We start from the raw sequence: 14,228 nt of genomic DNA, 5'->3' as shown, positions 1-14,228 counted from the left end.
CTTTTATAGGGAAGGACGATCAGTGACATCACAAGCCAGGCCACGCCCCCCTACAATAAAAAAAAATCACGTCATACATAACCCCTACACTGCCCCCTAGTGGTTAACTCCTTCACTGCCAGTGTAATTTACACAGGAATTAGTGCATTTAAATAGCATTGATTGCTGTATAAAGGACAATGGTCCCAAAAATGTGTCAAAAATGTCTGATGTGTCCGTCAAAATGTCGCAGTCACAATAAAAATCGCTGATCGCCGCCATTACTAGTAAAAAAAAAATATATTAATAAAAATGATATAAAACTAGCCCTATTTTGTAAACGCTATAACTTTTGCGCAAACCAATCAATAATCGCTTATTGCGTTTTTTTTACCAAAAATATGTAGAAGAATACGTATCGGCCTAAACTGAGGAAAAAATTGTTTTTTTTTATATATTTTTTGGGGATATTTATTATAGAAAAAAGTAAAAAATATTGCATTATATTTTTGTTTATAGCGCAAAAAATAAAAACCGCAGAGGTGATTAAATACCACCAAAAGAAAGCTCTATTTGTGGAAAAAAAAGGCGCCAATTTTGTTTGGAAACCACGTCGCACGATCAAGCAAATTGTCAGTTAAAGCGACGCAGCGCAGAATCGCAAAAAGGGGCCTGGTCCTTTGGCTGCAAATTGGTCCCGGGCTTAAGTGGTTAAACCACTCAAGTGTTTTAGCAGTGTGTCTGGGGGTCATTGTCCTGCTGGAAGGTGAACCTCCATTCTACCCTCGAATCACACATGGGGTGGTACAGGTTTTGCTCAAGAATATCCCTGTATTTAGCACCATCCATCTTTCCCTCAACTCTGACCAGTTTCCCAGTCTCGACTGCTGAAAAACATCCCCACAGCATGATGCTGCCACCTTCATGTTTCACTGTAGAGATGGGTGTTCTTTGGGTGATGTGATGTGTTGGGTTTGCACCAGACATAGAGTTTTCTTTTATGGCCAAAAAGTTAAATTTTTGTCTCATCCGACCAGAGCACCTTCCTCCATACATTTTGGGAGTCTCCCACATGCCTTTTAGCAAGCTCAAAACGTGCCATTTAGTTTTTTTGCTGAAAGTAATGGCTTTCTTCTGTCCACTCTGACATAAAGCAACTCTATGGAGCGTACAGCTTATTGTCATCCTATGTACAGATACTCCAGTCTCTGCTGTACAACTCTGCAGCTCCTCCAGGGTTACTTTAGGTCTCTGTGCTGCCTCTGTGATTAATGCCCTCCTTGCCCTGTTTGTGAGTTTTGGTGTGCGGCCGTCTCTTGGCAGGTTTGCTGTTGTGCCATGTTCTTTCCATTTGGTTATGATAGATTTAATGGTGCTCCTAGGGATCATCAAAGATTTGGAGATTTTTTTTTATAACCTATCCCTGACTTGTACTTCTCAACAACATTGTCCCTTACTTGTGTGAAGAGTTCCTTTCACGAATTATGTGACTTCTGAAGGTAATTGGTTGCACCAGAACTTTTTATGGGCTTCATAACAAAGGGGGTGAATACATACGCACATGCCAATTATCAGTTTTTATTTTTATTTCTGAAAAATAGTTTTATGTATATAGTTTTCTAATTTTACTTCACCAACTTAGACTATTGTGTTCTGATCCATCACATATAATTCAGATTAAAAAAAACATTGAACTAAAGGCTGTAATGTAATGTAAAGGTGGTCTCCTGAAGAGCATGCACTATGTTTTTTAACCACTTTCAGACCAGACCATTTTGCTGGTCAATGACCAGAGGTCTTTTTACAATTTGGCACTGCGCTGCTTTAACTGGTAATTGCGCGGTCATGCAATGTTGTACCCAAACAAAATTTGCATCCTTTTTTTCCCACAAATAGAGCTTTTTTTTAAAGGTATTTGACTGACTCTGCGATTTTTATTTTTTGCGATATAAATGTAAAAAGACCGCAAATTTTGAAAAAAAATGATATTTTCTACTTTTTGTTATTAGAAAAATCCAATAAACTCAATTTTAGTCATACATTTAGGCCAAAATGTAATCAGCCACATGTCTTTGGTAAAAAAAAAAGTCAATAACTGTATATTTATTGGTTTGCGCAAAAGTTGTCACATCTACAAACTAAGGTACGTTTTCTGGAATTTACGCAGCTTTTAGTTTATGACTGCCTATCTCATTTCTTGAGGTGCTAAAATGGCAGGGCAGTACAAAACCCCCCCAAATGACCCCATTTTGGAAAGTAGATACCCTAAGGAAATTGATAAGAGGCATGTTGAGCCCATTGAATTTTTTATTTTTTTGCCTCAAGCGATTGAATAATGACAAAAAAATATATATATTTTTTTTTTTTTTAGACAAAGTTGTCACTAAATGATATATTGCTCACACATGCCATGGTTATATGTGGAATTGTACCCCAAAATACATTCTGCTGCTTCTCCTGAGTACGGGGATACCACATGTGGTCGACTTTTTGGAAGCCTAGCCGCGTACGGGGCCCCGAAAGCCAAGCACCGCCTTCAGGATTTCTAAGGGCATACATTTGTAATTTCACTCCTCACTACCTATCACAGTTTTGAAGGACATAAAATGCCAATATGGCACAAAACCCCCACAAATTACCCCATTTTAGAAAGTAGACACCCCAAGCTATTTGCTGAGAGGCATGTTGAGTCCATGGAATATTTTATATTTGGCACAAGTTGCGGGAAAATTACAAACTTTTATTTATTTTATTTTTTTTTTTCACAAAGTTGTCACTAAATGATATATTGCTCACACATGCTATGGGCATATGTGAAATGACACCCCAAAATAAGTTCTGCTGCTTCTCCTGAGTACGGGGATACCACATATGTGGGACTTTTTGGGAGCCTAGCCGCGTACGGGGCCCCGAAAACCAAGCATCGCCTTCAGGCTTTCTAAGGGCGTAAATTTTTGACTTCACTCCTCACTACCTATTACAGTTTTGAAGGCCATAAAATGCCAAGATGGCACAAACCCCCCCCCCCCAAATGACCCCATTTTGGAAAGTAGACACCCCTAAATTTAGGGGTACACTAGTGAGACTAGGTAATAAATGGCGGGTGCCCTGAAACTATAAAAAAATAACTAACCAACCAGCGTCACCTGTAACAGTTATATGGTGATCACTGGTGAAAGGGTTAACTAGGGGGCAATCAGGGGGCTTTATGCGGTAGTATATGGGGGTCCCTGGCGCTATAAAAAGCTGCGGCGAACCTAAATACCTACCTGCCTAACTAGCGTCACCTGTGACACTAATACAGCGATCAGAAAAACGATCGCTTATTAGGCTGGGTTCACACTGGAGCGATGCGGGAACGCCACGAATCCGCGGCGGGTTCCCGCATCGCATGCCTCCCGGCGGCAGTTCACACTGCCCTATGCGAACTGCTGGGAGTGTCAGTGAAATGTTAATGACACCCCCAGATCAGTTCGCATATCGCAGTGCGATCTGCAAACTCGGATCGCATGGTGTGAACACCCATGCGATCCGATTCTGCTGCGGACCAAAAAAAGGGTCCCGTGCGAGTTTGCGGCGGGTGTGACACGAATTCAGCCATACTATCTGTATGGCTGAACTCGAATCGCACAGAGATCGGATGTGATTTGCACTGCAGTGCGGTGCGAATCACATCCGTTCTCATAAACCGCTGCAATGTGAACCCAGCCTTAGTGACACTGGCGACGGGGGGTGATCACGGGGTTAAACCTTTATTGGGGGGGTTAGGGGGGTACCTTAGAACTAAAGGGGGCTAGCCCTAACTGCCCTAACAGTTATTACAGTCACAAATGACACCAATGCAAAAAAAATGCAATTGGTGTCACTGTGACTGGGGGGACAGGGGTAATTGGGGGGGTGATCGGGGGGTGAAGGGGGGGTGTGAGTGTGCCTGGCATGTTTTACTGTGTAGTGTCGTGTTGGTGCAACTCACCGATCCTCTCTCCTCGGTGCCGGAACGAAAAATACCGACACGGAGGAGAGATTACATCACTTTGTGTTTACATTACAGGAGAGGAAGTGATGCAATGCTTCACTTCCATTCGTCAGAAGCGATCGCGAGGGGTTGGCCATGAATGAATGGCCGCCCCCTCATCCCGGATCGCTCCTGAATGGATACGGACCTCCGCTGGCGCCGATCGGGCCCCCCACCTGCGGGAAGGCAGGGACGTACAGGTACGCCCATATGCCTGCCCGTGCCATTCTGTCGACGTATATCGTTGTGCGGCGGTCGGCAAGTGGTTAAAATTAAAACTTTACCCAAAACTACAGTTTGGTTTGGGTCTGTTTACCTAAATTAGACTTCTGTGTCAGTCTAACTGGGCTGTGAGATGTTCAGCCTAGCCACAGGGGTCACTGTCTCTTGTGGCAGGCATGGAACTATGGTCTGGTTGGGCGTTTCATTTACTCTGTCTCTGAGTCAGGTCAGTGGGAGTGGCCCTCTCGCTGTGTCCTCTGGGAGAGGGCATTTAAGATGCGGACGTTAAGTGGTTTTAGGTTACGGTCCAGTATGAAGTGTTGAGTACTTGGTCCTGGTCCTCCTGACCAGCCCCCAGGAAGGCTATGGCCTGGGGTGTGGATCCACCTGACTTTAATGCCTTGGGCTGGCTGGCCCAAGGCAGGGAAACTAAAGGAGGATTCTGAGGTGGTTGGGTGCCGTCTCCGGTTCGGGAGAGACCCAGTATACTTCAAGCATTCCTGGGGAGAAGATTACAACGTTTTCTTAACAAGAACCTGGAAGGGCTGAAGTAATCGAGAGAATCTGGTCTTGTGGATATAGCCAAGCTGGTTGAAAGATCCAGGTATCCTACAAGTGTTCTACAGCTTTGTTTCCCTACGTGTACTGCAACAACGTCGGTGATAAAGACTTTGTTCCTGAGTAAACACCTTGTTGGCTGCTAGGCCTTGTGAGAGAGGGACTGTCCAACCTGAGTGTTCATCCAGCTGTGAATGGCTATTCTCTGGATGCAGTCAAAGTAAGCAAGTTCTTTAACTTTTTTGACTTTGACATGAGAGTACCTGAACTTTCCTTTCCAACCCTCTGTTCCCAAGTTAAAAGACTGTTCAATGGTTGAAGTTTGCAAATAAAATCCATTCAACTGGATCTATGGTCAGTCTCAGCGGAAGGTAATGGTAAGCCCAGAAATAACCAGCAACTCCTTCGGGGGTTAGTGCTACAGTAACAAAATAGGTAAAAAGCCAAGGTGGTGAATAATTCTGCAAGGCACTGTGTATATATACACACACACACACACACACACACTTGTGCTCATGAGCTTACATACCCTGGCAGAATTTATGATTTGTTGGCCATTTTTCAGAGAATATGAATAACACAAAAACTTTTCTTTCACTCATGGTTAGCGTTTGGTTGAAGCCATTTATTATGAATCGACTGTCAAATAAAAATAAATATGTGGCGCTAACTGCAGTAAGGAAAAGTGAGTGGTCAAGCTGAATAAAATAAACAAAAAATGGTTAATTGTATAGCTTTGTGATTGCTATCCACTCCTATGCATTTTTAGAGCTATATTGGTTGCGTTTGATTATTATTGTTTTTTTTTTTTTTATCATATGGATTTAGTCAGTCTGGTGATGTTACACTGCTGATTTTTTTTTTTTGTTTATTTATTTTATTCAGCTTGACCACTCAATTTTCCTTATTGCAGTTAGCGCCACATATTTATTTTTATTTGATTGCTTTTTGTGTTGGAACACTTTTTTATGTTTGGCAGCTTCTGCTGGTCTGCATGGATTTGCTTTAGGGGTTCACTGGTTTTACACATTAGTCTGCGTTTAGTTTACTATGAATCAACTGTGTTTACTCTTTTTAAATCATAATGAAAACAGAAACTACCCAAATGACCCTGATCAAAAGTTTACATACCCTGGTGATTTTGGCCTGATAACATGCACACAAATTGACACAAAGGGGTTTGAATGGCTACTAAAGGTAACCATCCTCATGTGTGATCTGTTTGCTTGTAATTAGTGTGTGTGTGTGTATAAAAGGTCAATGAGTTTCTGGACTCCTGACAGACCCTTGCATCTTTCATCCAGTGCTTCACTGACGTTTCTGGATTCTGAGTTATGGGGAAAGCAAAAGGATTGTCAAAGGATCTGCGGGGAAAGGTAGTTGAACTGTATAAAACAGGAAAGGGATATAAAAAGATATCCAAGGAATTGAGAATGCCAATCAACAGTGTTCAAACTCTAATCAAGAAGTGGAAAATGAAGGGTTTTGGTGAAACCAGGACTCTCTGAAAACATGCGGTGTGGCTGTTTCAAGATGCACAATAAGGAGGCACTTGAAAAAAGACGGGCTGCATGGTCGAGACGCCAGAAGAAAGCCAGTACTACACAAATGCCACAAAGAATCCCGCTTACAATACACTAAACAGCACAAAGACAAGCCTCAAACCTTCTGGCACAGTCATTTGGAGTGACGAGACCAAAATATAGCTTTTTGGCCACAACCATAAACGCTTAATTTGGAGAGGAGTCAACAATGCCTTTGATGAAAGGTACTGTGAAACATGGGAGGTGGATCCCTGATGTTTTGGGGATGTGTGAGCTACAAAGGCACAGGAAATTTGGTCAAAATTGATGGCAAGATGAATGCAGTATGTTATCAAAAAATATGGGAGGAACATTTGCATTCATCAGCCATAAAGCTGCGCATGGGATGTACTTGGACATTCCAACATGACAATGATCCAAAACACAAGGCAAAGTCGCCCTGTCATTGGCTACAGCAAAATAAAGTGAAGGTTCTGGAGTGGCAATCTCAGTCTCCTGACCTCAATATCATTGAACCACTCTGAGGAGATCTCAAATGTGCAGTTCATGCAAGACAGCCCAATAATTTACAGGAACTTGAGGCTTTTTGCCAAGAGGAATGAGCAGCTTTACCATCTGTGAAGATAAAGAGCCTCACCCACAAATACCACAAAAGACTTCAAGCTGTCATTGATGTTAAAGGCGGAAATACACGGTATTAAGAACTGGGATGTGTAAACTTTTTATCAAGGTCATTTGGGTAGTTTCGGTTTTCATTATGATTTAAAAAGAGTAAACACAGTTGAGTCATCATAAATGGCTTCAGCCAAACACTAACCATGAGTGAAAGAAAAAGTTTGTGTGTTATCATTTATATTCTCTAAAAAATGGCCAAGAAATCATAAATTCTGCCAGGGTATGCAAACTTATGAGCACAACCAGTGGCGTAACTAGAACCTTCAGGGCCCCGATGCAAGAAACCATGAAGGGCCCCCCTGAACCCCAGCCAGGGCCCTTCCCTCCGAGTCCGGCGGTGGAACTCCAGGGGGTGGTCACAGGTATGACCTTTGTGAGCCCTGTAGTTCCACCACTGGTATCAGCAGTTTTTTATTTAGTTATATTTTTACATTTTTAGGTGCCCCATTGGGGGACTGTCCCTAGGCAGGATGGGGTCCCCGTCCCCAGAAGAGATGAGGTCCTTTTCTCCAGGGCAGATGAAGTTACTGTCCCCAGGTGAGAAGGGGTCCCTGTCCCCACATGAGAAGGGATCCCTGTCCCCACATGAGAAGGGGTCCCTGTCCCCAGGGGGATATGGAGGGGGTATGTAATAGTGTGTGCTAGCTGCCTATGCTGCCGCCGACCATATGTAGAGGGGGCTGCATGGGCCCCCTGCATCACAGGGCCCGGTTGCGGTCGCGACTGCTGCACCCCCTATAGTTACGCCCCTGAGCACAACTATGTATAATATATCATATTATATATATATATATATACACACACACACACACACACACACACACACACACACTATCTCACAAAAGTAAATATACCTCTCACACGTTATTAAAATATTTACTATCACTTTTTATGTGACAACACTGAAGAAATTACACTTGCTACAACGTAAAGAGGTAAGTGTAAAGCTTGTATTTCTGTCCCCTCAAAATAACTCAACACACAGCCAGTCTAAACTTTTGGCAACAAAAGTGAGTACACCACTAAGTGAAAATGTCCAAATTTCTTCAGTGTTGTCACATGAAAAGATATAATAAAATATTTACAAAAAATGTGAGGGGTGTACTCTCACTTTTGTGAAAATTATTATATATATATATATATATATATATATATATATATAAATGTTTGTTTTTTACAGAGCGAAGGAAGCTACGAAACCTTGCCCAGAAATAGCAGCCAAAAGGTAACTGGCAGATGGTTCTGGCCCCCTGCTCCCCAAATCCAGAGGCCAGTTTAGCACGTCCAGCAAGAGAAACACACACCAGACTTGTCCACCACAAGGATAAGACACCTAACTCTTATGCTGAGTACACACGATCAGACTATCTGGTGGACTTGGTCCAGCGGACCAGAGTCTGACGGACAATCTGCCCGTGTGTGGGCTCCGGCGGACTCTTTTTTCTCAAAAGTCCGGCGGACTTAGAAACAAGTTTTGACTCAAAATTGTCCACCGGACTCAGCAGTCCGGCGGACAATCTGCCCGTATGTGTGCTAGTCTGCCGGACTTTTGAAATGAACGGACTTGCCCAAACACTGAGAAAAGCCCGTTAATTTTGAACGCGGCTCAAGGTAGATGGGACTAGTACAGGAGGTCAATGTCGCTGCCTCCATTGGCGAGATTGACACGTCGCTAGCTCTGTCACAGATTTAAAAGGGGAAGCCCTACGCCTCAAAGTCCATATCAGACCCTTATCCGAGCACGCAGCCCGGCCGGTCAGGAAAGGGGGTGGGGACAAGCGAGCACCCCCCCTCCTGAGCCGTACCAGGCCGCGTGTCCGCAACATGGGGGGTGCGTTGGGGAAGGGGAGCACTGCGGCCCCCCACCTCAAAACACCTTGTCCCCATGTTGATGCGGACAAGGGCCTCTTCCCGACAACCCAGGCTGTTGGTTGTTGGGGTCTGCAGGCAGGTGGCTTATCGGAATCCGGGAGCCCCCTTTAATAAGGGGGCCCCCAGATACTGGCCCCCCACCCTATGTGAATTAGTATTGGGGTACCATGTACCCCTACCCATTCACCTAGAGAAAAAAAGTGTAAAGAAAAAACACCACACTTTTTTTTAAAATAATTTATTGCACAGCTCCGGTGGTCTTCCGTCTTGGGGGGTCTTCTCGCCAGACTCCTCCGCTATCTTCTGCTAGCTCTTTTACTAACGGAGGAGCCCGGCTTTCTTCATCGTCGTCGCCACCGTCCGGGGGTCTTGTCCCCCTCTTCAGTTCTTCTTGCCGGGCCGCCACTATCTTCCTATAACTCTTTTACTAGCGGTGGCCCGGTCTTTTGTCACCACCGCCTCTTCTTCCGACTTCGGGGGTCTTGTCCCCCTCTTCAGTTCTTCTTGCCAGGCCTCTGCTTTTTTTTCTTCCAGCTCTTTTACTAGGGTTGGCCCGGTCTTCTGTCGCCACCGTCGTCGCCTTCTCCTCCTCCTCTTCTTCCTTGAGATGTTGATTTAACGCTCTCTCCAGCCGCAATGACAGGGACGCGTCATGCGGCGACTTATATAGGGATAAGGGGGGGGTCACCGGGTGATGTCCCCCTATGATATCACAGCCCCAGCATCCTCCGGGACTGTGGGGGCCCCCTTATTTAAAAGGAGCTCCCAGATTCCGATAAACCCCCAGCCCGCAGACCCCGACAACCAATGGCCAGGGTTGTCGGGAAGAGGCCCTTGTCCTCATCAACATGGGGACAAGGTGCTTTGGGGTGGGGGGGCTGCAGGGCCTCCCTTCCCCAAAGCACCCACCATGTTGAGGGCACGCGGCCTGGTACGGCTCAGGAGGGGGGGGGCGTTTTTTCAGTGTAGGGCTTCCCCTTTAAGTCCATACCAGGTGACTGGGCCGATGGAGGCGGCGACATTGACCTCCTGCACTAGTTCCGTCTACCTGGAGTCACGTTCAAAATGAACAGACTTTTCTCTGTGTGTGGGAAAGTCCATTCATTTCAAAAGTCTGGCGGACTCCCGCCATAGTCCGGCGGTTTGTCTGCCGGCAAAGTCCGGTCGTGTGTGGGCAGGTCCGCTCATTCGGTAAGTCTGGCGGACCTCCGCTGCAAAGTCCGCCGGATAGTCCGATCGTGTGGATGCAGCATTAGTGTTGGACCTTCTGAGACACTGAAGGAGTGGGGCTATGCCTTTCTGTCTATACAGAAGAAGGGCTGTGGAGACCTTATGACCGACACGTTACCCTACTCCTATGTGCATGTGTAGGTAGGAGGCAGCACATCACTCATTTAGGTCCCTTTTACCAGGATACCAAAGCAAATCTCCCTTGGATGGTTAAAGAAAAATTGAGTATTGGTATCTTTACCCACCACCGCCTACACACTAACCAAAGCTGGAAGTCACAAAACCAATAAAACCAGAAGTGATGTCTTCCCTACCTGAGGTTCTGAACAGTGATAACTGGTACAGTTCAAGGACACTCCACAACCACTACAGAACACCTCTGATAAAGTAGTACTTCTACAGCTACACTAAGCTAGAGTTTGAAGGAGGATCAAGACTAGTAGCCTGCTCATTCATAAAGGAGATTAGAGGACCAGCAAAAAAAGGGAATTTAGCTAAAACTTGAGAAATCATATCTTTTATAGCAGTGGTCTCCAAACTGTGGCTCAGGGGCTGGATGTGGCCCTTTGCTTGCCTTTATCTGGCCCTTGGGGTACTATTCCACCATCTGACACCAATGTTGGGGCACCATTCCCCCTACTGACACGCTCAATGGGGCACTATTTTGCATTTTAAAACCAATGATGGGGCACTGATGTCGGGACATTTTCTACACCTACTAGCAACAGTCCAGCCTCCCTAAAGCCTAAAAGGACAGTAAATTGACCATTTGCTTAGAAAGCCCGGAGACCCCTTTACAGTCTAGCCTGGGAATGCTTGACACAGACCACAATAACTGTCTGGAAGGTTCAGGTGGACTTATTTTTATATTTTGTCTGGATTTGTGTTTACTATTGAGGTAGCGTCCTTGAAGATGAGTAGGCAAATAATGGCTGACTGTTGACTGAAATAATTAAATTATTATTGTGTATCATATACTGTATATTATACAAGATTTATATATTGTCAACAATCTGTGCTAAGCTTTACAAAGTAAAAGGAAACATTACAGACACAAAACAAGAGCATTAGGAGGGCCCAGCTCGTGAGAGCTTATAATCTAAAAAGGAGGAGAAAGTGATATACGAAAGATAACACCTGTGAGGGAGGAACTGATGGAGAATTTAGAATTACAATTTTTAGGGGATGTGAAATAGGCTTCCCAGAAGAGATGAGTATTTAGGGATTGTCTAAAGACGAACAGATTAGGAAATAGCTGGACAGATTGGGGTGTGGAGTTACAGAAGACAGAGAAGCTCTGGAGGCAAGCATGAGAGAAAGTACAAAAGAGCTGGAGCACATCGCCCTGATGGCCCCTGATCTGTTAGTAAGGTGGATGAGTCTAATAGCAGAATTCATGTTAGACTGAAGGAGGGATAGCCTGTGTAAAGGTAAGTCAAGAAAAATATATTGGGAACAGTGGAAGAAAGAGATCATCAGGGGGTGAATTAGTATCTTTGAGGTGTTGTTGAGAGGGGAGGGGTGAATTTTGGGCATGTTACAGAGATAAGTTGGCAAGATTTGGACAGCGATTGGATGTGGAACCTGAAGAAGAGGTCAGAGCCCAGTATTATACCTAGCACCCTTGCATTAGTGGAAGGACTGAAAGTTGTGCTATTTATTTTCATGGAAGTGTCGAGGGGTAGACAGGAAGGACAAGGAAAGACAACTTACCCTTACTGGAAACATTCATACAGAAGTATACACCATAAATCTGATACACGTAAATCGTCCCAGGTTTCATGTACATTGCAATATTTCTTTCTGTCCGCTTGCCACCTCTGGAATGTGAAGCTTCATCTTCACCTCCTAAATAGGACTCTGTCTCAACAATCTTGGCACGGAGTTCTGATCCATCTGGCAGCTTACGAACCAAAATCTAATAAACAAGAGTTGAAAATAAGGTAATAAATCTTGCTCTACAGAGTAGATTAAAGTAGAATTCAGTTAGTCAGTTAGGCCAATTGGGGAGCCAGAAGGCTGGTGTCTTTCTTTAGGAGACCGAGAATATGTCTTCCTGCTAACAGAGAAGGCTCAAAACATTACACATCAGGTAGATTTTTTTTTTAGGCGAGTTGGATGCTTTGTTTTTGGGCTTGTTTAACCTGAGCATTACTACCAACACTAAGGAATAAAACGATTTCAGACAGACTTTGCAAAATAACAAATAATATGTCAGCCAATACTACACTAATAAAGATCAAGAAGCAGATTCAATTTCTGATGAGTAAAATCTGTAAAAAAAAAAGCTTTCAAAAAAGGGATACAACTGTCCTAATTGCACATGATAATTTTTCCAGGAAATTAAAGTGTGTGTTTTTCATAATCTATATTTAAAGCAGAATTCGGGGCAAATAATTTTTTTCATAATTTTAATGCTGCTTTCCTACCTTTCTAGAATATGTAGTTCATCTTCTGATTGCCTCTGTAGTTTTTGAGAAACAGCCTGTGCATTTTTTAAATAATGGGGTCGATTCCTTGTGGTTTCCAGTTTGCAAAATCACAGGCTGCTATGCCTTGCATTCCACTGGTCTTGTCATGTCCCTCCTGTAGTTCAGTTCAGCCAGCACTTCCTGCTCACTGCAGTGGGTGGACAGAGGTACCCGGTCTGAACCTCTCACAGAGGCAGTGCTCCCATCACAAGCCCAGTTGGAGCTGACAAGTTTCCTCAAACCCTTTAACCCTATACATGCTGGGATATTACACAGGCAGGCAGGGGGTACAGATCTCACTAGTGACATTAAGAGTGCACTGTGACAGCCTAGACTTCAGAGATCAGTATTAATTATGCGGAACAATGGAGACACAAAGGGGAGAGATAATAGGATTTTTAGAACAGCTTACCTGTAAAATCCTTTTCTTGGAGTACATCACGGGACACATGGCCATAGTAATTACTATGTGGGTTATAGGCCACCTTTAGGTGATGGACACTGGCACACCCTAAGACAGGAAGTCTACTCCCTATATAACCCTTCCCACTACTGGGAGTGCCTCAGTTTTTGTAGCAAAGCAATATACGTGTATTAAAAGAGGGGAGGGACCCTCTGTGCCCCGTGATGTACTCCAAGAAAAGAATTTTGCAGCTAAGCTGTCCTATTTTCTTTATTGTCTATCATGGGACACAGAGTCATAGTATTTACTATGTGGGATGCCCCAAGCAATGCCAACTGAGGGGAGGGAGACAACAAAAGTAGGGCACCATGATACCAGAGGACTTGTACTGCTGCCTGGTGACACAAGATAATTTGCGAAACGCGTAGAGGCTGCTACGAATTCTGTTTTGTCACTTCCGGTATAATGAAAAACGAGGCTTGGAACGCACTCCAAGGGTTGTGGGATGCACACCGCTATTTGGAGGGGATAGGAGTGATAGACCTGAACGCCATCCAGACGCACACGGCTGGATATGCTTGGTGCTAGCATAGGCACAGGCGCATGCGAGTTAAAAATTTGTTTTTTACTTTTTAAATAAAATTTATGATTACATACTACACTATGATGGCTATTTATATATCTTTACGAGAAAATTAGCACAAGAGGCTCTTACATACTGCTTGGAAAGGCTGTTGGTGAAATCCTTAACGGAGTGGTTATCCTAAATGAACTAAAAGGTGCATATACAGATTTATCTGGTGAGTGGCCATTGCAGCAGGTGGTGGTGAAGTCACTCGTTTGGTGGATAAAGGAAGCACTTTACATAGGAGGAATTTATTGGCACTGAAGTGATCACTCACTTAGGACATTCTTTTTGCACTGGAATTAATTACTTTTTCTGTCCATATATATTTTCTGTCCTTTTTTTCCTTTCATTCATTTTTTGGTATTGTTTACAACAATGAATTGCACTTTATATAGCAATATAGAATATATATGCCTTTATTAATTGTAAAGCGAGGAGTTTATAGGAGTATTCATTTATGCACGGCACTTTGGTTTTCATAAGGCACTGTGAAAGTATTATTTAACGAGTTGTGGTGGTAGTTAGCGCAATCCATATTACACATATACTTTTTTAAATTTGTTTACTTATACAGTGACATTCATATTAGATTGCAGCAAACTAAGATATAATCTGTTGGTTCCTTTTTGCG

General features: G+C 43.8%; 1 protein-coding gene across 2 annotated transcripts in view; it reads right to left on the bottom strand.

Annotated features, from left to right (window-relative positions):
• MPG (N-methylpurine DNA glycosylase) overlaps positions 1-14,228 on the bottom strand; it is a 110,555-nt gene that overhangs the window by 50,249 nt on the left and 46,078 nt on the right. For both annotated transcript variants that reach the window (XM_077448796.1, XM_077448797.1), the window contains exon 3: positions 11,809-12,013. In XM_077448796.1, coding sequence (XP_077304922.1) covers positions 11,809-12,013 — 205 coding nt within the window. The remainder of the gene's footprint in view (positions 1-11,808; positions 12,014-14,228) is intronic.

The sequence above is a fragment of the Lithobates pipiens genome, unplaced genomic scaffold, assembly GCF_037356315.1.
Source record: "Lithobates pipiens isolate NorthernLeopardFrog02 unplaced genomic scaffold, aLitPip1_a1.2 Scaffold_22, whole genome shotgun sequence".
In the NCBI taxonomy this organism is placed as follows: Eukaryota; Metazoa; Chordata; class Amphibia; order Anura; family Ranidae; genus Lithobates; species Lithobates pipiens.
The sequence above is the reverse complement of the archived record's forward strand: the minus strand, read 5'-3'. Positions and strand labels throughout refer to the sequence as shown.